A 23,218-nucleotide genomic window follows, 5' to 3' on the forward strand; every position below is an offset into this window, starting at 1 on the left:
CAACAATCTAGAAATGCTGCTCAATTCAAGAGAGAAATAATCATGCTTAATATGAAATTGAATTTCAAGATAAAAAGGAAAAGTCAGAAAGCACCAAGATCTTGGTGAGTTCAAGTCACCAGTCCCAAATGGAATACAATTCAGAGAAATAAAGGGCCTGGCAGATGTGACTGCTGAATCACTGCCAGTGAGCTCTGAAAGACAGTGGAAAACAGAAAATTCGCCACAGAACTGGAGAAGTGCAAATGTTGCAAAAACAAAAGCATAGATAACCCTAAACAAAAATTACTCTGTGGTTCTCTGAGGTTGTGAGATTCCGTAATAGATACGAGTTCTTCCAGCATTCTGGAATAGTTTGTCTCAGCCTGAGGTCTTCAATTCATCAAGGGCAGTGAGATTTTTCATACCAACTTTGGGTTTCAATTTACTGTAAGTCATTTTGTTTGGTTCATTCTAATTACAAAGTTATTTTCCTTGGCAGAGAAAAGATAAAAAATAAATAATTAAGCAAATCTGCCTTTTCTCCATCAATCATGACCATCCATTTGTCCAGAATAATAGTCCTTTCTCTTCTTTGATCATCTTTTATTGGCTCTAAATTATAGACAAATTGATGATGTATATTGGAGGAAGAAATAGCCACAAGGGTAGATCCCTATGTGGATGAAAATACGTACTTCTAATTCCCACCAAAAAAGCTTTCAAAACACCAAGTTCAGATCATTCTTATCCTTAGCAGCATTTGTGACACTCTCTTTAATGGGACCATGCCATACTTTGATTTTTATCCTTCATAACCTGTCCTTATTTCCATTCTTCTACATGATTTTTCAAATATGGGTGATAACTACTCTGTATATCTACAGTGATCTCTGTAAAGTGGATGGCTAATCATAGGCAAAGATCTGTTGCACATATTCTGTGAATTATTTTAGTGAGTAAATCTATGGAGGCTAGGTATCTCTCTGTTTGGCCCAATATGCTTAATAAATTTGTTTATTGATTGAAAAAATCATTACTTGATTATAAAGTTAATATTTAAATAAAAACCAACTAGACTTGCTTTGCAACTATTTACATGTAAATAAATGATTTTGCTGCATAAAATGCCACAACTTTCCAGTCTCTTGGCCTTTACTCTCTATCAGGCTTCTCTGTCCATTTGTTCTCTTTCACAGTTTTCTTCCTTTGTATTTATAGTTATTTGATAGGCACAGTGTTTTTCCAATTTTGTTTCTTTTTGTTTTTTCTGCTTTGCATCCTTCCATAGGTAAAACTAAGACAGTAAGTTGAAGTACAGATGCTGATCAGCATTTGTAAGGGGAGCTTGCTTACCAGCAAGTTCCTTCTACTCACAAAATCCCATCTGTACTTTAAAAAAATCACAGAAGCCTTTACATCGTCTCCATTTCCTCACCCCCATTAAAATATCAATAACTAATTTTTAAAATAATCAACATCAGTAGAGATAAAGGAAAACAGGTCTATTCATAAACTTCTAGTGGTCTGCATATTTTTGGCAAGCAATCTGGCCATCTGATCCACGTTGCACAAAATTGGTCACATCTTCTAATTTAGAAATTCAATTATGGAACAAATATTTGAAGGAAATAGTTCAACTGAGGAGGTGTGGAGCAGAAAGACATGGTATAAAGATTTACGTGTTTAGAGAATGTTAGAGCTAGGAAAAAATAGGTGCTTTTTTATCCAAACCAGCAAACAATAGCATATTAGATAAATTCTGGAATCTTGATGTTTTAGTATTAACAGATGACAAGTTTGAATAAAATCTGATTGTCTCCAGAAGCAAAACTTTGAATAAATGGTAGAACTTAGAAAAGTAAATTTCCACTCATTTTGAGGAAAAACTTCCTAACTAAAAAAACAAGGAATGTTCTGCCCAAATTGTAGATTAGCACTCACATGAGATTTTCAAAATAAAGCTAGATGACCATTTTTCAGGTATAATGTAGGGGCAGTCTTATATGGGCTTGGGTTGGCCCTTGAGGTTTTGTTCAACACTGAAATTCTATAAATTCTTTAATGGATGAGATGTTTCTGAAGACATTCCCATATTCATTATACATGTGGTATTTTTCCAACCTGAATTTGTTACTGATTCCCAAGGCAGGAATTATTGTCAGAGGATTTCCCATAATCATTTCACTGATATTGTTTTTATGTAGTGTGCTTCTTATGATTCCTGATGGATGAATTCTGATCGAAGGTTTTCCATATTTATTATCTGGTACAAATTCTTTTATGTTCAGTCAAGACCTGTTGGATAGGCAAAGGCTCTTCCATACTCATTTCACTTAAAAGTTTTCTCACCAGTATGAATTTTCTTATGTAATCTTTATCTTCTCTCTGAAGACTTTCCCACACTCATTATAAAAGGTTTTTTGTCAGCATGAAGTCTTCCATGTTTCCTAAGGTTTGAGCTGTTGCTGAAGGCTTTTCCACATTCATTACATTCAAAGGGTTTCTCTCCTGTATGACGTCTCCAATGCAATGTAAGATTTGATCTGTTACTGAAGGTTTTCCCACATTTATCACACTCAAAAGGCTTTTCTTTAGTATGAACTCTCTTATGAGCAGTAAGACCTTTTCTGTGGCGAAAGGTTTTTCCACATTCATCACAATCAAATGGTTTTTCTCCAGTATGAATTCTCATATGTTCCAGAAGACTTGCAGTATAGCTAAATGCTTTTCCACATTCATTACATTCAAAGGGTTTTTCTCCAGTATGGATTCTCTGATGTGCAGTAAGATTCCCCTTGTCCAGGAAGGCTTTTCCACACTCACTGCACACAAAGGGTTTCTCTCCAGTATGAATCCTCTGATGTTTCCTAAATGATGAGCTTCTACTGAAAGCCTTCCCACATTCATTACATTTGTATTTCTCTCCAGTATGAAGTTTCCAGTGAACTCTGAGGGATGAGCTGTTGCTGAAGGCCTTCCCACATTCATCACATTCAAAAGGTTTCTCTCCTGTATGAATTCTTTGATGTTCATTAAGTCTTGCCCTCCCTATAAAGGCTTTTCCACACTCATTACATTCAAAGGGCTTCTCTCCACTATGAATTAACTGATGTCTCCTAAGTAATGAGTTTTTGCTGAAGGCCTTTCCACATTCGTTACATTCAAAGGGTTTCTCCCCAGTATGAAGTCTCTTATGTTCAGAAAGTCTTCCTCTCTCTATGAAGGCTTTCCCACATTCATTACAGGAAAAGGGCTTCTCTCCAGTGTGAATTCTCTGATGTTTCCTAAGTGCTGAGCTTGTACTGAAGGATTTCCCACATTCATTACATTCACATTGTGTATCTCCAGTATGAAGTTTCCAGTGATACCTAAGAGATGAATTGTGGCTGAAGGCCTTCCCACACTCATCACATTCAAAGGGTTTCTCTCCAGAATGAATTCTCTCGTGTTCGGTAAGTTTCCCTTTCTCCAAGAAGGATTTCCCACACTCACTGCACGCAAAAGGTTTATCTCTAGTATGAATTTTCTTATGTTCATCAAGTTTTCCTCTCTCTATGAATGTTTTTCCACATTCGTTACATACAAAGGGTTTCTCCCCAGTGTGAATTATCTGATGCTTTTTAAGTGATGAGCTTGCACTGAAGCATTTCCGGCATTCGTTACATTGATATTGTTTATCTCCAGTATGAAGTCTCCAATGATACCTAAGTGATGAACTATGAATGAAGGCCTTACCACATTCTTTACATTGAAAGGGTTTCTCTCCAGTATAAAGTATCTGATGCCTTGTAAATGATGAGCTTTGTTGGAAAGACTTTCCACATTCACTACATTCAAGAAGTTTTTCATCACTATGAATTCTCTTGTGTTCAGTAAGACTTCCTAGGTAGCTAAAGGTTTTTTCACAGTCATTACATTTAAAAGGTTTCTCTCCAGTATGAATTCTTTTATGTTCAGTAAGACTTACTGGGGTCTTAAATGCTTTTCCACACTCATTGCATTCAAAGGGTTTCTCTACAGAATGAATTCTTTCATGTATAGTGAGTTTTCCCCTGTCTAAAAAGACTTTCCCACATTCATAACATACAAAGGGTTTCTTCCCAGTATGAATTCTCCGATGTCCTCTAAGGGAAGACCTGTTGCTGAAGGCTTTCCCACATTCATATGGTTTTTCTTCGTTAAGTTTTTTGTGATATTGGATAAGGTCTGTATGATAACTAAAGGACTTCCTGGATTTAGCAGATTTCCAAAGCTGCTTACCAGAAAATTTATCACATTTAAGAACGTTTAAATACTTCTGGGAGCTCTTTATACACACACCACATTTGTAGAAACTTTTTGTCTCTGCAGTTTTCTGCTGTGGAACAAGGATTAAACTTAGACTGAAATTTTTCCCAAATGTATTAGATTTATGAGTGATTGTCATTTGTCTGGATTTTCCCTCTCTGTTGTTCTTTTGCCTCTGTAGCCTGACATCACATTCCCAGTCTTCTCTCAATTGGTAGCCCCAAGGACCATTGTGTCTTTTCTTATATGACTTTCTCATAAAAATGTCCTGCTTTGCAACTGACTCCATGGTATTCCGCCTTGTTTCTTGAATGAGGAAATCTGAAAGAAATGAAAGTGTCAATATTTGCTGTTCTCCAAAATGAGGGAAACCCTTCTCCATGAAGAAGAAAGAACACTGGGAAAGTACATAACAAACATTATTATGAGGGAGCAGAAGTTCAAGTTAATTGAGAAGCTACTAACATAAAATGTTTCTGATTTAAATGAAATTAAAGCTCTAGGACAAAATAGCTGTTCATCATTTGCCTGGACTTTCCATCTTGGTTACCTTTCTATCTCTGAAAACACATTCCTTGTCTTCTCATTTGGACTCATTATTGGTAACTGGCAAATTATTTAAATTTTCAGAAAGGGAAAACAGGCCAATTTTTCAAAATAAGGACTGATAAGCCTGATTCCAATTTCTGAAAAACTTTTAAAATCTATTAACAGGTGACCTGGAAGCACTAAAAAACAGAGAATAATGCTAAGGCCTGGTATGGGGTCAGTAGGAACCAGTTGTGCAAACTCAACTTTATTTCTCTTTACAGATAAATTTTCTTGATTAGTTGCTGAGAATAGGCAAGAAGTACTGCGTACCTAAAGTTTAGATTTTTAGCAATATATTTGTTAAAACCTCTCAATATATTTTTGTGGACAAGATGTAAATAAGTCTATTACAGGACAATGCATCTTAACTAATCTTAAGCCACACTAAATGATGAAAACTACCTAGGGCAACTAGGTGGCACAGTGGATAGAGTGCCAGTTGTGTTGGCAGGAAGACCTAAGTTCAAATCCAGCCTCAGACACTTATAAGCTTTGTGACTCTAGACAAGTTACTTAACCCTGTTTGCCTCAGTTTCCTCATCTATAAAATGAGAAGGAAATGGCAAACCATTCTAGTACCTTTGCCAAGAAAATCCCAAATGGTGTCACAAAGACTCAGACTCAACTGAAAAGACTGAAAAACAACATTGTCTACGTAAAATGGTGCCAGTCAGACCATACTTGAAGGATTGTGTTCAGCTATAGGCCCATTTTTTTAATATTTTGAAAAAATAAATTGTTACTGAAATCTTTTACTTTTATCACCTGCATTTCCCAATGTATCTTTCCATTTTCTCCTGCCCACACTAAGAACCATCTCTAAAAAACAAAAAGAAAAAAATTCTAGTTTCTCAGAATTAAAAAAAAAACACATTAAAAGAGACTGGTATTATCTGCAGCATTTCATACCCATAGTCTCCCACATCTACAAAGAAGGATGACACCAGTCAGTCAACAAATAAATATTTACTGAGCAGTTTCTAAATGCCAGGCACTCTGCTAAGAGCTAGGATCCAAAAAATAAAGCAAAAACAGTGCCTGCCCTCAAAGAGTTTACATCCTAATGGCACAAATTAAGAGGGGCTTCCCAACCCCAAATTCCAGCTCTGGGAGGGATCAAGCATGCCTACAGGAAGCACTCCCTTCCCTCTTGCTCCAGAAGCCATCTTCCGAGCTCTGCCTGAAGGTTCTGACCATGCAGCTCCTGGCCAGCTCTCACTGTTAGGAAGTCCTCCTTGACTGCAAGCCTAAACTTTCCCCTTTTCACCTTTCACTCACTGCCACCAGCTCACAGAAAAACATCCATCATAGCCCCTTGAACAAGACATCTTTTCAAATAACTGGAGACAGTGATGTTCTCTGAGTCTTCTCTCAAAGTATGCCTATTCCTTCTATCAATCCTAGTAAAGCATGAGCTCAGGGTTCCTCTTAAACACGTATTTCAGGGTTGGGGAACTTGTGGCCTCGAGGCCACATGTGGCTTTCTAGGTCCTTGAGTGCGGCCTTTTGACTGAGTCCAAGTTTTATAGAACAAATCCCTTTATTAAGGAAGTTTGTTCTGTGAAGGCTGGATTCAATGAGGACCTAGAGGGCCATGTGTGGTGGTTCCCCACCCCAGACATATTTCCTTAAGACAAAAGTGAAAAACAGAGAAATAGCAGGAAAATGGTTTCTTGAAGTGAGAGGTGAGGGCATATCACGGAAGGAATCTTAACCCTTTCCCACAGACCTGGGAGACTCTGGCGAGACAGCTCCATGACTGATGTCAGAGGTACCAGGCTTTCACTGGAGAGCCGTACTACAGAGTGCAGTGATCCTTGTCTGCCTGGTTGCCACTCACTCACCTGGGCAAGGGCCTCTTGAAAGGTCCCCCTCTGGTGTCCAAGGGACTTCACCCCTCTGCAACTGGGAGAGCACATCTGGCTGAAAAACCAGAAGCCCTGCTCAAAGAGAAAGAAAAGGCATAGAGAAATATCTTGTAATTCAATCCTAGGATATTTGCTCTTCAGCAGAAGAGATTATCCCAGGCAGGCGCTGGGCACAAGGAGCGTCTGAAGAATGTTCTCAGCTGTATTCCCAAAAAGGAAGGGGAACATCGGTTGGAGCTGATTTGGGCTCTGAAAAAAAATTAATTTACCTGCCCTACTCTGCAAAGGAGATAAGAAACTTTCATGTCTTCAGGTATCTGTATGGGGGCTTTTGAATAAAAGCTTTGACCAAGGAGAAACAGAGACTGGGGAAGGTAGGGACTCAGGGACAACCGAGTGAAGCTACAACTTTCCAGTCTCAGAAGCAGGCACAGAGAGCAGAAACACCTCATCTCTTCATCTTGTGTGATTTAGGATTCTCTACTGTATTTGTTGTTGAATATCCCTGGAAAACAAGCCAAACCTCAGGTGAACAAGGCAGAGACCCAGCTGCCTCTGGCAAGGAAGGGTGACATGGAAGTTACAGGGGAGAGTTGTCCTCACCCAAGGAGACCAGGTTCCTATAGTTCTCCAGCATCACGTCCCTGTACAGCTGCCTCTGAGCCAGGTTCAGCTGCCTCCACTCATCTTGGGTGAAATCCACTGCAACATCCCTGAATGTCACTGGTTCCTGAAAGAGTAAAGATGGGCCTGCTTACTTAAGGGATATCTCCCCCATTCATCATGGGGGAGATGTACAGTTGGGTAGGATAGAAAGGGACTGATCTTCAAGATGCTGAAGGCTTTGAAAAGTCTATATCTAATACTAACTGAGTATGAATGAATGAACAAAAAAGCATTGCTTAAGGGCTTGCTATGTGCCAAGCACCAAGCCAAGGGGATATAAAGGGAAAAGGTTAGATGGTCCCTACTCTCAAGAAGCTCACACATAATCGGGGAGACAACACTAGCAGGCCTGTAAGTGCTGGGGGAGGATACCAAGGTCCAGAGGCCCTTAGGTTACTGAAGCCTTTAAGATGATGGTTCCCAGACACTCCAGGCCATAGAGGCAGGACATATGGTAAGGCCTCCAGGACTTTAGGAGGCAGGCCCAGGGCAGATGGCAAACTCTGGTGGTCTTCCATCTCATCAGGAGGAAGGGAATGGCTGACTTCCATAAAGACTAGGGAAAAAGCAAAGAGGGAGAGCACTCTTCCCCAACCCCGGCCATCCCAGGCAGGCTGGTGGAAGTTCTTTCCCCCTCCTGGCTGTGCTGGGTCTTACCTTGTGGCTAAATCTGCAGCTCAAAGGCTTTTTTACTTGCTCACTCAAGTTCACCCCTACAATGATGGTTCACCCCAAGTGACCCCCAAGGGATTCAGACACTTTACTCGTCACTTCTCGAACGATAAATTAATATAATAAACATGCATCTTAAAGCTAAATACCCAATACTGACATAAAAAAACACAAAACTAATGCTAATTAATTTCTAACTTGATTAATATTAGCAATCACTCTTAATTACCAATCCCCAAGTATAAAGTAGAACTACCCAGAAGGCATGGGACAAACTTCATATAAAGTTCAGCGTTCTCCCCATTCTCCAGGTCCAAAGGTGATCATGTCCTCTCACCTGAAACCATTGCCTCCCTCACTCTAGGACCCTAAGCACAGAGTTCTCTCTCAGTCAGTCCAAAAGGCACTTATTAAACACAGCCAAAGGTTGCCCTGCACAGAGCAAGGACCCTGGGCAGATATGAAGATAAAGAAAACACGTTCTTGGTCTGAGGACAATTCCCAATGTAATCGCACAACAGTTCTCACGCATTTTGGTCTGGGGAAGGGAATAAGCACTTCTATCAATGCCTATTACATGCCAGGAGCGGCGATCAGTGCTTTTACAAAATGGTAGCTTTCAGGATTCCTTTATATTCTTAAAAGTTATTGAGGATGGCCTCCAAAAGCTTCTTTAATGTAGGTTATCCCTATCAATATGTATCACATTAGAAATTAAAACTGCTTAGTATTATTATAAAACTAGTTTGGGCCTCGTAAAGTCCCTGAAAGTATCTCAAGGACCCCCAGGGGTCTCTGGACCAGGCTCTGAGAGCTGTTGTACCAGAACGTATACAAGTAAACAACACAAAAATGACACTTGGTGGGACCATCAGAGAGATGTCCCCAACAGCTGAGTGCAGCAGACTAGGCTGCTGACACTTCCCAGCTGTGTGACCCTAAGAAAGGGACTTCACCGTTCTCTGCCTGTTTCCTCGTCTGTAAAATGGGGATAATAGTAATAACACCTTCCTCCCCGAGTTGTTCAGAAGATCCAATGAAATAACCTTTGGAAAGGGCTCGATCACTATCTCACGCAAAGAAGATGCTTAATAAATGTTAATTTTCTTCCTTCCTTGCCTCCCCTACTCCCCAAAGAAAAATAAAAAGCTTTGTGTGGGAAAAAGCACTGTTGACAAAGGTAAAGAAAGTCAGGAGGGGCTTCATGGAGGAACCAGAGCTTGTATTGGGCCACACAGAGAGAGGAAATGAAGTTCCAGGGACTTCACTGGTCCAGAAAAGGCCCCCTGTGGACATAGGCCACTCACAGGTGGAGAGAGCCCTGAGAGGTTTCAGTGACTTGCCCAAGGTCACCCAGGCAGGCTGGGTCAGAGACGGGACCTGAGTCCAGGCCTTGCTGACTCTGAGATCAGCTCTCTCTGTCCCACCACCACAGTGCCCCCCTCTAAGGAGGCAGAAATGGGGGTGGGAAATGCAGGAAAGCCAGGGGACAGAGCACAAACACAGAGGCGGGAGAGTCAGGAAGATTTGGGGTGCCCTACTCTGGCTGAGTCATGGTATATTTCAAAAGGAACTGCATGAAGATACTTAACAGCAACTCTTTTCATAGAGGCAAAGGAAACGAAGGGGATGACCATGAACGGGAGAAGGGCTCGACAGACTACGGCTCATGAATCCAATGGACACCGCTGCTTCAGAACAAACTGTGAAAAGGGCAGCCTCGTGTCTGAACGAGCAAGTCCACCAGCCGCCGGGCCAGGAGGCAGGAAGAGCCGGGGTCAGAGCTCACTTCAGACACTGATCAGCAGCTGTGCAGGAAGCCACTGAACCTGTCTGCCTCAGTCTCCTCACCTGTAAAATGGGGATAACAGGAGCACCTACCTCCCAGGGCTGTGCGGCTCCAATGACATAACATCTGGAAAGTGCTTAGCACAGTGCCTGGCACAGAGCAGGCAAGATACAAATGCTAGCTCTTCTGTTATTAAGTTTAATCAGTATTACCATATTAATTAATACTTATTATATTATAATCAGCAAGCATTTATTAAGTGCTGAACTAAGGACTGGAGATGCAAAGAAAGCCAGAAGACAACTAGGCCCTACTCTCAGGGAGCTCCCAGTCTAACGGGGGAAACGACACGTAAATAACTACATATACACAAGGTCTATACAGGACAAACTGGAGGTAATCCCGCAGGAAGGCCCTAGTAGTACGGCGATCAGGAACGGCTTCTGGCAGAAGGTGGAGCTTTGCACGTGACAAAGGAAGCAGAGATGAGGAAAGAGAGCTCCAAGCATGGAGGACAACCAGGGGAAATGCCCTGAGTCAGGAAATGGGGGCAGCATCTGGTGCAAGGCCCAGCAGGAGGCCCAGTGTCACAGGACTGCAGGGCACTGGTGGGAAAAAACTTGGAAGGCAGTAAGGCACCAGGTCACAGAGGGCCTCAGAGGTCAGAGGAGGTAACAGGGAACCACCAAGGTTGATGGAGCCCAAGTCTCTAGGAAGAGCAGTCTGAAAGCTGAGAATGGACAAGAATGGGGAGAGGCGTGATTTAGGGAGACCAGCCAGCAGGCCAGCGCAATGGTGACGAGGCGGTCGGTGCTCGGCCCAGGGTGGGGCCAGCGTCAGGGAGACAGGGAGCAGGGGAGAAACACTGGGAAGGCAAAGAGGACAAGGCCTGACAAGAGATGTGATACAGAGGGACGGGATAAGAGAGAAGCTCAGCACTGAGGCTGCGAGCCCATGGGGTTTGGGCCACGGTGGTAGCCCAGACAGTCATACTGATTATAACTTAATAATATGACAGCTAAGGACAGGAAGGGGGAAGGGTTTGGAGCGAAAGATCACAGGGTCAGTTTTGGACATGCTGAGTTCACAAAGATGTCTATGGGGCATCCTGTTCACAATGTCTGATAGGCCGTTAAAGATGGGATGCTGGAAGTCAGGAGAGGCTAGACCTTTCACAGGCTGTACACATGAGAATCCTCTGTGCAGAGATGATAAGTGAATCCTCGAGAGCTGCTGAGACCCCCAAGTGACACAGTCCAGAGAGAAGAGGGCCCAGGACAGTGGGCCACCCCTGGCTGGCAGGCGAGACCTGGATGAAGGTCCAGCAAAGGAGACTGGGAAGGCCAGGCCAGCAAGGTCAGAACTGATGCAGAGTGAAGTGAGCAGAACCAGGAGAAGACGCCTGCCCTCTGATGAGCCACAATTCCAGAAGCCCCCGCTGATGGAGAGGCCATGAACTCAAGACACAGAATGTGGAATTTGTTCTGCTTGACTATGCATGGTACAAGGATATCTCCTTCTTTGTGTTTTTTTTTTTTTTGCATTGGGAGGGATATAGGAGGGAGAGAACATAAATGCTTGTGAACTGAAAAAAAGATTTTTTTTTTAGGAATAGACTGAGATGAACCTGGGGAGATCACATGATGGCAGATGAGGCCTGGAACTTCAGTCACTTCACTGTTCCCAAGACAAAAGGCCATCCTTGTCATTCCAAAAATCTACCACCATGTTGTGCGGCAACAAGTCTGGTGACACAACAAACAGCCTCCGAGGAAGTGAAAATGGGAGTCGTCCAGTGGGCGGTGGGCAGGGGCCCCGTGTGCTCAGGCAAGGAAGCGCGAAGGGCAAGTGGAAAAAAGGCTAACGCCCAAGAAAACCAGGAGTGAAAAAGAAGGTGGGCAGGCCATATGGTGAGAGGGAGAAACTAGAGAGGGCGAGGACCTTGGGCTCCACCGGCATGTGTGACGACAGCAAAAGAGAGTGACACATTGGGTGAATCCCAAGACCAAGCCGGCACTCCTCAGAGTCAGAAAGATCAAAACACGCCTCAGATACTTACTGGCTGTGTGACCTTGGGCAAGTCACTTAACCTCTGTGTGCCTCGGGTTTCCTCAGCTGTAATACCTACCTCCCAGCATTGTCGTGAAGATAAAATGAGATAAAACTTGTAGTGTTTAGATACAAATGCTAGCAGTTATTATTATGAAGATGATAACCCTGTGGAATGACGTGGTAACAAGTCACAAAGGGTGGGTAACCGGGGACCAGCTGTAACCTGCATCACCGGTGGGAATCACACTGATGAGGTCACAGACCCACTTAAATGTCTGCGGAATAGGGAGTGACAGAAAGAGGGTCTGTGTCTAGATGCACAGCGGGAGGAAGGAGGGACTGGACAGGGCACGCAGGGAGATGATGAAAGGCGAGGTCTGCTGGGGTGGCTGGTGGAGGGTCTGCCCCAGAGTTCTGGCAGGGGGATGCACTCTTCCTACTCTACTTCCTGTCACCCAGGCGGGAGCCCCAATTCAGGCCCTCAGCTAAGCACGTCACATTCCTGCTGCCTCTGCTATGGGGATGTCATACTTACCATGACTCTAGAGGAGGGTGGGGAGCCTGCAGCCCTCTAGGTCCTCAAGCGACTGGACCACCCCTGCTCTAGAGGAATACAACCTGGTTAGACCAATGCATCACAGCAGGAGGGGGCTTTGGAAGCCACTGAATCCAGCCTTCTAACTTTACAGATGAGGAAACAGGCACAGAGAGGTTAAGTGACTTGCATCAGGGTTGACAACAATCTCCCTACTGAGAGCCCATCGGACTCAGTAAGTCCTTATCTTCCCTGACCTTCACCTCTGTCCCACAGACAGCCACCTTCCAACATGGCCACAGCTCGGACCACAGCTGATATTTCTTCACTGACCAAATCTCAAATGTGGTGGAAGCAACTTCCAACTATAACCTCTTTCCATGTTCACCTTGCCCATCCATCATCATCCCCTGACCCTGTTCCGCATTCCTATGCTTCTTTCCAATCACGTAAATCGTTCTTTTCACCTGTAAACCATCAGCTCTAATGGAAGTCCAGAGCTAAAGAAATCGACATAATTAATAACATTAAGAGAAGGAAAGGGGGGAGGAAAGGAAGGGAATAAGTATTTCCAGAGCACCGATGTTCTTACCTTTCATATTTGCTTTTGAGGAAATCATTAAAGAACAATTTTTAACAATCATAATACTGTAATACTAAATAAGGGAAGACTGACTTCCAATAACTTCGAACAAAACATTTTATGATAACTATATTAATAGATCAAGGGGAGAGTAGAGACATTGTTTACCTAGATATTATAAAAGGCATTTGGCCAAGTCTCACAAGCTATCCTAGTGGGGGAAAATGGAGATAAACGGGCTAAACCAGGGATTCTGAAATTGGGGTGCATGAACTTACTCTTAGGAATATTTCTGTAACTGTTTTTCAAACTAATCGGTTTCCTCTGTAATCCTATATATTGTATTTTATAGAATGAAAAGCAGAGAGGGGTGATGTTAAAAGGATTGAGAAGTGAATAGAGGAAAGGAGTCGGAAGCAGTGAGTGCAGACAGCCTTTTCCAGGATTCCAGGTTGAGAAAGGCAGGGGAAATATGGGATGACACTTGAAGGGATGGCAGAATCCAGTGAGTTTTTTCAGAATGGGGGAAACCTGGGCATGTTTGTAAATAACAGGAAAGAGCCAGTACACAGGGAGTCGAGATTAGAGAAACAGGAGGTAACTGTTGGGGCAATCTTCTGAAGAAAATGGGGGGAAACAGAGTCAATGGGGCAAGCAGAGAGGTTGGCCCTGGTGATGAGAAGAGACTGGAGTAATGGAAAAGAGAATGGGAGATGATGTCAGAGGGAAGCTAGATGTAGGGAAGGGAGAAGAGGGAGCTCACAGGGAACGGCCTCTGTTCTCCCAAGAGAGTATGAGGAGCAGCCATGGACGGTGGGGGTAAGCCAGAGCTGAGGTTCAGCAAGGTCTGACCATGAAGAGGACAAGGGGATGAGTGGTTTGAGAATAAAGGACAATATCATGTTGAACTGTTTAACTGGGTTGAGAATGAGAAGGTAACAAAATGAGGCCAGGGCAGGGGTGAAGTCCAGGTAAGTACTGAAGGGAGGAGGGATTGGAGGGCATGATGGGGTGGAAGGATATGTTTAAGAGGAGTAAGAGATGTGATTCCTCAAGGCTATGATGGGACGAAGGAACTTCAGTGTTCTTGATCATGGAGGAAGAGCACTTGGGGGTGTGATCACCCCTGTGCGTAGCTCAGCCAGAGTAGGGGGTAAGACACAGAGGCTCAGGAGAATGTGGAGCTGGGGTCTTAGCGCAGTGAGGTCTTAGTACGGGGAAGGATTGGATTGGAGAGGGAAGGTAGTATGAAGTAAAGTCCCTATCACTAATGGGATTCAAGCAAAGACCTTAGAAGGGACCTTAGAAGTATAATAGCCCTTCCCCTCTCTCTGTCTTTCTGTTTCTATATTTGCCTGTGTTTCTCTCTCTCCTCCCTCCCTCCCTCTCTGTTTTCTCTCTCCTCTCTGCCTCTCTCCCACCTCCTCTGTCCATTCTCTCTCTCTCTCTCTCTCTCTCTCTCTCTCTCTCTCTCTCTCTCTCTCCTCTCCTCTCCTTTTTAATCTCTCTCTTACTCTCTCCTCTCCCACTCCTCCTCTCCCCATTCTCTCCCTCTGTCTCTTTCTCTCCCATCTCTCTCTGTCTTCAGAGAACTTCATAGCCTCTGATGTCCCCTTTATTTCTGAAATTCTGATTCTGGGAAGGTAAGGGGCAAGGGGAGGCTCTGTTCTCCATAGAGTACTGTGGTGTACTGGAAATATGACCTACCCATCCAGACCTCTTTTTCTTTACATTCTACATAAGAGTGTTAGGTACCATGACCCCTTAAGCTCTCTCCTGCCTTGAATTATTTACATACTCTCTGACCTCAAAATATTCCATCAGAACATGAGGGAGAACAGCTAAGACTCAAATCTTGGGTTAAGACACATATGATGACTGAAATAAAAAATCAAGAAAAGAAACAAGCCCACTCCCTGAGAGAGGAACTGTAATTCCAACTGACCTGGGAGCTGGCCGCCAGGAGAACAGGAGCCATTGCCTCTTCCTCCTCTTGCTCCTTGAGAAAGGCAGAGTGTTGAGAAAGCAGAGCTGTAGGACAAGGAAGAAGTCGTCAAGAACAACTGCACTGGGCAGCACACGCTCGCCAGGGCACAATCCCTTTCCCAGTAACAGGCTGCTGAGCCCCCGTGTTCCCTGTGGAAGAGAAGTTCTTAACCTTTTCAGTATCACAAAGTCTGGTATAGCCTATGGAGCCCTTCTCAAAATAATGTTTGTTTGTTTGTTTGTTTTGTTTGTTTTTTAAGCAATTGGGGTTAAGTAACTTGCTCAAAGTTACACAGCCAGTTATTTCTGGGTGTGGTGCTAAGTCGATCCCAGGTCATCCCAACACTGGGGCCGGTGCTCTTACTTGCTGAGCCACCTGGCCACCCTTAAGTAATTGGGGTTAAGTAACTTGCTCAAGGTTACATGGCCAGGTGTGTGTGTGTGTGTGTGTGTGTGTTTTAATTCATGCAGGAGATGCTAAATTTCTGTTAAAGGCTAAGAAAAATAAAGACATTTTTCCCCCATAAAAGTTCACAGACCCCTCTGAAATCTATCCATGGACCCCCTGTAGGTCTGTGGACCCCAAGTTAAGAGGTTAAAGGGGATAGGGACAAGCATTTATTAAATACCTACTATGGGCATGACTGTGCATATTATTTCATCTGGTGATCCAGAAACAGCCTCATCACCACTAGAAGTAAGAGAAAGTGAGAGAGAGAGAGAGAGAGAGAATGGGGAAAGGAGAAAGAAGAGAGAGGGAGAGACAGAGAGATGGGAGAGAGCGACAGAGGAAGACAATGGGGAGAGGAGGAGGGAGAGAGGAGAGAGTAAGAGAAAGATAAAGAGGGAGGGGGAGAGAGAGGGAGAATGGGGAGAGGAGGAGGGAGAGAGGAAGAGAAGGGAGAGAGAAGACAAAGACAGAGAGAGGGAGGGAGAGTAGAGAAACACAGGCAAAGACAGAAACAGAGACAGAGAGAGGGGGAGGGCTATTATACTTCTAAGGTCCCTTTCATCTCTGGATCTCTGACTGTATGATACTATTTTCGTATAATAATCAAGGTGAATCACACACTCACCCATACACACATCCTTTCCTTCCTCAAGCTCACAGGCTACAAGGAATCAATCTTCTGGATAACTGGGGGTAATGACCTATAGAGTCTAGTCCAGGCTTAGCTACAAGCCACTTGGCTTCCTACTGTTCCCTCAGTTCTAAATTCACTCAGGAGGCTGCAGGTCAGAAACTGCTCTGGCACCAGCAGCTCCCAGATCTGCTCCTTCCCTTCAGCTTGGGCTCTGAAATCCCAAGGAAAGGCAGGCAGGCAGGAAGAGCATCTTGCTGGATCCTTGCCAGGCACTCTGGAGTCCAAAAGCAAGGTCCTCCATGCAAAGGCTCATATCAATGGTACATCTTGTGCCAAAGGTCAGGTTCTTGGAATCATGACCCCCAGGGCAGCTAAGACCAGAGCTGGGGCAAGGAGCATGGAAGGTAGAGAGGCAGTGGCCTCCATCACACATTTCAACCCAGGGCTACATCTGAATGATGAGGAGAATAGGTCAAGGGGCCTTGCCCACACTAATGGGCACCTGATGTTTCATCAATCCACCAAGTACTACTTAAAGCAAATCCCCTGGGTATGGACACCAGATTAGAATCTAACTCCAGATTCATCCACGTGAACATAAAGAACTACCTACATATACACAGATGAGACTGTACAGTCAGCATGCATTTATTAAGCACCTACTATGTGCCAGGCACTGAGGTAAACACTAGGAATAAAGAGACAAAAAAAAGCCTTTCCCTCAGGAAGCTCACAGTCTATCAGGAGATGAGAGCTGTGACTTGGTCTGTAGAAAAGTAAATAATAATAGCTAATAACAGCAGTTCTTTAGGGTTAGCAAAATGAGTGTTATATCCTGTCATCTCATGCACCTGCTGCCCAAGCTTCTGCTCATGAGCCTGTCCACCCCTTCTGGGTAGGCTGATCCTCAGACAACAGAGATCCCAGGTCTTCTGTGGAAGCCTTTCCAACCAGAGTCTAGCTGGTCACCTCCACCCCCAGTGAGACACCAGAAAGGGCTTCGAAGGGGGAAGAGGACCAACTGTCAAGTGACCAATAGTATGCCACAGGGAATAATGAACAGAGAACTCAGAAGCAAAAAGCCCTGAGTTCAAGACCTGCCTTTGACACACCATGGCTGCATGACCCCAGGTAAGTCATTTAACTTGAGTCCAGGAAACATCTCACTTTTCTTTGAAGAACCATTGCTGACTTTCATTGGTAGAGACGGTCCCCTCCATCACTACCATCACAGAATGTAAGCATTAGCAACAAGACTCAAGACCAGGTCTCTGGATTCAAGGTATGGTGCTCCTTCCCCTACACTTGGCTGCCTAGGTATACACATGTGTATGTATGCACCCCTTAATACCTTGAGGATCTGCAACTTTAGGAGCATGGCTTCTCCTCCCAAGGACACAGATCACAACCCTTCTGTGACTCGGGTCTTCAGAAGGTGCTGTGGCCAGACATAGTCAAGACCCATCCCCTTGTGGCCTACTTCAGTTAAGCATCACTAAAGTTGGCCAGGCTGGTCCCAGAAGAGCCTTCACACCACCTGGCTGCCAGGCCTTTCCTTAAGACTTTTCCGGTTGGGGGGGGGGGGGACACACAAGCTAGTTTTCTAATGACCCAGTCACCTATAGGCAGAGACAGCCCATCAGAGATGAGCACTGGGGTGGTGACTACATTAACCGACAGGACAGGTGGTGTGAGAGGTGGAGGGCTGGCCTTGGAATCACAAAGACCTCTTCTGAGTCCTAGGTCCAATACAAGCTGGTTGGACTGACTACAGGCAGGTCTCCCAGCTAGTAAGCTGTGCGTGTGCATGTGTGAGGGTCTCCTCTCCCGGCGTTTCCTGCACTGATCAGTCACTGGTCTGGCACACATACACAGGGTGCCACAGAAGGCTCAGGGCAGTTTTAAGATGGTGAAGGCTTTGGAGACAACCTGCCTAGCTGTGCATGAATGCATGTACATATATATATACTTCCATATGTATGCATGCATATGTATATGTGCACGCGCGCACACACACACACACACACACACACACACACACACACACAACAGGCACAACCAAGAAACAAAACAGGAAAAGCCGGTTGGCACAGATGTTGGAGAACAGAGCCAAAAGGGAGGGACCGAGGCGGATGGAGAGCCCCAGGGCGCTGGGAAGACCCTTAATCCAACAAGGAGGAAACTGAGGCCCAGAGCGGCATGGTGACTAGGCCCAGGCACACGGATCCACGAGTGGGTGGTGGAGCATGGACAGAGCCAGGGAGCTGACCACGGTTGGAAGGAAGAGAAGGGCGGCATCCCCTCCCCCCCCACCCCCCGCCCCGGGGTAGGCGGTCCCGTCTCCTCCCCCACCCTCAGCCGAGGCCAGGGTGCAGGGCTGAGGGGACCCCTGGGAAGCTCTGCGGGAGGAGGGGCGGGAGCTGCGCCAAAGACCTCCGACAACGGCTCCTAAGGGTCAGAACGCATAGGGAACGGACCCACGGCTCCCCGCAGCCACAGGCGGGGAAGGAACCCCAGTGCCTCGCCCAACCCCTCGCTTCACCCCAGCTCAGCTCCCTTCGTGGCGCCCGGGCCGGAGCCGCACGCACTCACCCGACCCGGCCCGGCCCAGCCGCCCCCGAACAAAAGGCCTCAACGCCGGGTCCCACGTGGAGCCGCGCCGGGGCTACATCGATGAGCGGAACTACAACTCCCAGAGTCCCTCTGGTCTGGTTGGCCCGCGCCCGGGGGCACCTAAAGGCTGGCAGCCTCGCGAGGGCCTCTGGGAAATGGAGTCTGGTCACCAGAGACATTCGGAAGGGGAGTCCTGGGCTTTACTGCGGCTTCACGGTCCATCAGTCCGAGCTCAGAATCCAGACCCCATCCCCCGGAAGTCTGTAAACCCGCAGGGTTGGGCCCCTGGGTTAGTCTGGCACCACTAATTCGGACTCAATATGCTGTCATTTATTTTTAATGTTGAGTCCTTTTCAGTTCGAGGCTCCATGACCCCATTTGGAGTTTCCTTGGCAGAGATACTGGAGTGGTGCCATTTCCTTCTCCAGCTCATTTTACAGATGAGGAAACTGAGACAAACAGGGTGAAGCGATTTGCCCAGGGTCACACAGCTAGTAAGTGTCTGAGGCCGAATTTGAACTGAGGAAGATGCGCCTTCCTGACTCCAGGCCATTTGTTTTTAAGGGTTTCTTTTATTCTGAATTTGACAAACACCAAATGAAATGAACTTACCGCACAATGCACTGTAAAACAGAAGGAGGGGCTTTGTTGAAAAAATGCACATCTCTATTGAGTCGGTATTTCCTTTTCTTTTTCAGTTCAAGGAGTAATTTTCAGTCCAGAAGCTTTTAAGTGACTGCCAGCAGGCCACTTAATTGCAAACAAAGTCCTGGAGATTCAAAGAAAGGCCAAACAAAAACAAAGCCCAGTCCCTGCTCCTGAAGCTCAGGGTCTGATGGGATTAATGGAATTAATTTCATAAAGGGAATTAAAATCATCTCCTTTGTCAGCCATTCCTTCTGACCATCTTTAGTCAGTTACACCAAACCTCACCCCTCCCTCCCTGCTAACTGACTCATTACCTTATTTCTGATCATAGAGTATGTGTCAGAAGACCACTCACCCAAAATGACTCTCAAATGACTCAAATGACCCAAAATGACTCTCAAAAATGAGACTTCTCAAGGTAGAAGAAAAACTTTATTATTATCTTTCTCCAGAAAGGGTGTCCCCAAATACAACAAGAAAGTCAGAAGGGAAGGAGAGCACTACAGAAGGCAAAAGTAAGATTATAAAGCCCTAATGTGGGGATGCCACACCTTCTCCACTGTCCCACCTTACCACTGGTTGATAAGGCAAGCTCACAACCTTATTAATGCCAACCAATCAGCACAAAGCCCTCTCCCTCCATTACCATAATTATTACTAATGAGGTCGCAATAGTTAATCCAATCAATTGTATTAGTACTCAATAGCTCTTACATTACCTTGAAATACACAAGGGCCTACATATATATGGGGAAATGATACTGAACTCAGTTACAAAGTATACGGAAGTAATAAGAATGTATATAGGATGTTCAGAATGGGGAAACTTCATTGCAAGTTATCCCTCACAATAGGTTCTAAGGCACTCCTGGGATATGTTCTGGTAATGCCTCATTAATTACTAAAACTTCGGTATCTTGCTCATTTATCAATTAGCTCTGAGCTCCAGCTACAGTCTAGTGAATATTGTTTATTAATTAAACTGGAAACTTTTCCCTGTAAGCATTTGCTCTTCTCTAGCTGTATCAAAACTTCTAATCTCCTAGTTTTAAAACCAAAGTTAATGGATATATAATTTATTGACAGCATAACAATAAAACAAAGGCATGAGTAATTATTTACAATGGATCAAATATGAGAAAGATCACATCCAATAATTTCCAACCATCACTATTCCTGCTGATTGAATTCTGTAAACCATTCAACTATTCAGCTCCTTCAGAACAGCAGCCAAAATCTCTCAATTCTCTTCATGAATATAGGCAATGGGATATAGAAATCCATCTTGCCCTACAAGAAAGTAAGGGGGGAAGGGGAAGATGGGGGAATAGAAGGGAGGGTAGACTGGGGGAAGGGCTAATCAGTATGTTTGCCAACTTGGGGTGCAGTGTAGGGGAGAGATGGGGAGAAAATTTGAGATAGTACAATAATTTTTAAATTATCTCTCCTGGATCTGTTTTCCAGGTCAGTGGTTTTCTCAGTGAGATACTTCACATTGCCTTCTATTTTTTCATTTGTTTGGATCTGTTTAATAGTATCTTAATTTTTCATAAAGTCGCTAGCTTTCATTTGCTCCAATCTAATTCTGAAGAAATGATTATCTTCAGTGAGCTTTTGAAATTCTTTTTCCGTCAGGCAAACTCGCCTTTTTAAGGCATTCTTCTCCTCTTTGCCTTTTTGAGCCTCTTTTGCCATTTGAGTTAGTCTGTTTTTTAAGGTGTTATTTTCTTTAGTCAGGTTGTTGACTCTCATTTCATAATTTTCTTGCATCATTCTCATTTCTCTTCCCAATTTTTCCTCTACTTCTCTTATTTGGTTTTCAAATTCCTTCTTAAAGTCCTCTATGGCATGTGACCAGCGCATATTTTTCTTGGAAGCTTTTGGTGCAGGGGTTCTGACTTCACTGTCTTCCTCCTGTTCCATGCTTTGATCCTTTTTGTCCCCCAAATAGGAGTCAAATGTTGGATTGCTCTGCTTGCTTTGCTTCCTTTGCTTCCTTTGCTTGCTCATGTTGCCACTCAATTACTTGACTTTTGAGCTTTTTGTCACAGTAGAACTCTGCTACCAGAAAGGGGAGCTTTGTCCCAAATCGCTGGGGTTTTCTCAGCTGCTGGAGCTATTAGTTGGGTACCCTCTCTGAAGCCTCCACACACTCTGGCACACTGGTCACATAACCCAGGACCTCCACCCTAGACAGCAATCCAGATCCAAGCAGGTTAAAGCAAGAGTGATTGCCCCTCAGACTGGTTGCTTGGTCCCCTTACAATCTGCAGGCCAGGAGCTCTGAAGCAGCCACAGCAGCTGCACAGCTGAGGCATCTCAGTGGCTTCTCCCTCCAGGGGGCAAAGACTGGATCACACTCCTGGACTCCTGGTTCCCGGAGTTCACACTGCACTGACCTCTCACTTTGTCCTTAGCATCGAATCTAGGGTCAATAATTCCAGTAACCGCCACAACTGCTGGTGATCTGAAGTCCCTGCAGCTGGTGGCTGGTTGTGGTCGCCCTGAGGCTAAAACCTCCAGCTCACTAAGGGCTGGGATCCCAGAGCACTGTGCTGGTCCCTTCCAGCTGGCTTGCCTGGCTATCTTCAGTGGGACATTAGCTTCTCTTTGTCATTTTGTGGGTTCTGTCGGGAGAAAATTTGAAACTCAAAATCTTGTGGAAATTAATGTTGAAAACTAAAAATAAATAAATAAATTCTGGGAAAAACACACACACAAGAATTCTCTTCATGTTTCTTCACTATATAAGAGTTAAATTCAGTCTTGCAGGAAAATTCTCTTGGTCTGTACTTCATCAGTCTCTCTCTCTCCAGCTATCACAGTTAAGACTTAAGTCTCTTAATAGTCTATTATCTAGACTTTTGGCTAGGTGATGCAGTGGATAGTGTCCAGCCTAAAGTTAGGAAAGCCTGAGGGCTCAGAAATGTATTAGCTGTGTGATCCCAGACAAGTCACTTAACCTCTGTCTGCCTCTGTTTTCACAACTGTGAAAGTGGGCTAATAATAGCATAACACTTCATAAGATTATTGTGAGGATGAAATTAGATCATATTTGTAAAGCACTGAGCCTGTCACATAGTAATCCCTTAATAAATGTTTGTTACCTATCTACCTACTTTCTCCTTCCCTTCTTAAATATTCAATATCCATAATTTCTGTGGAAGAAGCATTAAATCGGATAATGCCTCTCTCCCTGTTGCCCCCTGAAAAACTATTTATGGTGTATCAAAAACAAATATGATATATAATACATATATCAATACAAAGCATTACTTGACAGACTGCTTCAAGTAAAGAGAAAAAAACAATATGACAACAATAATAATAAAGTATAAAGCAGCATATGTAATTCTGCAGTGAGCTTCAACTGGCAGCATAAGTAACCTCTTCCCCTGTGACATCATAATTTAGCCTAGTTATACATTGGACTAGTTCTTTCTGGATTTTCCAAGTCTATATCTAAGTGATAACTAGACAGAAAAAATGTGAATATGAATAGATATTTCAGCTGAAGAAGAGGTCAGAAAGTGAGTTAGAGCAACAGCTCTCAAACTTTGTGGTGTCAGGACTCTTTACATTTAAAAATTGTGGATCCCAAAGAGCTTTTGTTTATGTGAATTATATCTCTCAATGTTTGCTATATTAGAAGTTAAAACTGGTCGATTTTAAAAGAAATTATTAATTCATTAAAAATAACATAAACATATCACATGTTAACATAAAGAACATTATAATGGAAAAATTACTATATTTTCCAAAATAAAAATTTACTAAGAAGAATAACATTGTTTTACTTTAAAAAAATCTCTTTAATGTATTACTTAATGAATGGAAGGAAGAAAGGAAGGAAGGAAGGAA

General features: G+C 44.1%; 1 protein-coding gene across 1 annotated transcript in view; it reads right to left on the minus strand.

Moving 5' to 3' along the window:
- Positions 1-232: 232 nt before the first annotated feature.
- The window catches only part of LOC138161821 (zinc finger protein 420-like), a 26,309-nt gene continuing 3,323 nt past the window's right edge, over positions 233-23,218 (minus strand). The window contains exons 2-6 of the mRNA XM_069088778.1: positions 18,689-21,984; positions 14,971-15,056; positions 7,332-7,458; positions 6,705-6,800; positions 233-4,590 (exon numbers count right to left, since the gene is read on the minus strand). Of these exons, the coding sequence (XP_068944879.1) occupies positions 2,357-4,590; positions 6,705-6,800; positions 7,332-7,458; positions 14,971-15,003 (2,490 nt within the window). The 5' untranslated portion in view covers positions 15,004-15,056; positions 18,689-21,984 and the 3' untranslated portion in view covers positions 233-2,356. The remainder of the gene's footprint in view (positions 4,591-6,704; positions 6,801-7,331; positions 7,459-14,970; positions 15,057-18,688; positions 21,985-23,218) is intronic.

The sequence above is a fragment of the Petaurus breviceps genome, unplaced genomic scaffold (genome assembly GCF_028583685.1).
Source record: "Petaurus breviceps papuanus isolate PSGF00001 unplaced genomic scaffold, PetGlider_PUasm1.0 185, whole genome shotgun sequence".
NCBI classification, from domain to species: Eukaryota; Metazoa; Chordata; class Mammalia; order Diprotodontia; family Petauridae; genus Petaurus; species Petaurus breviceps.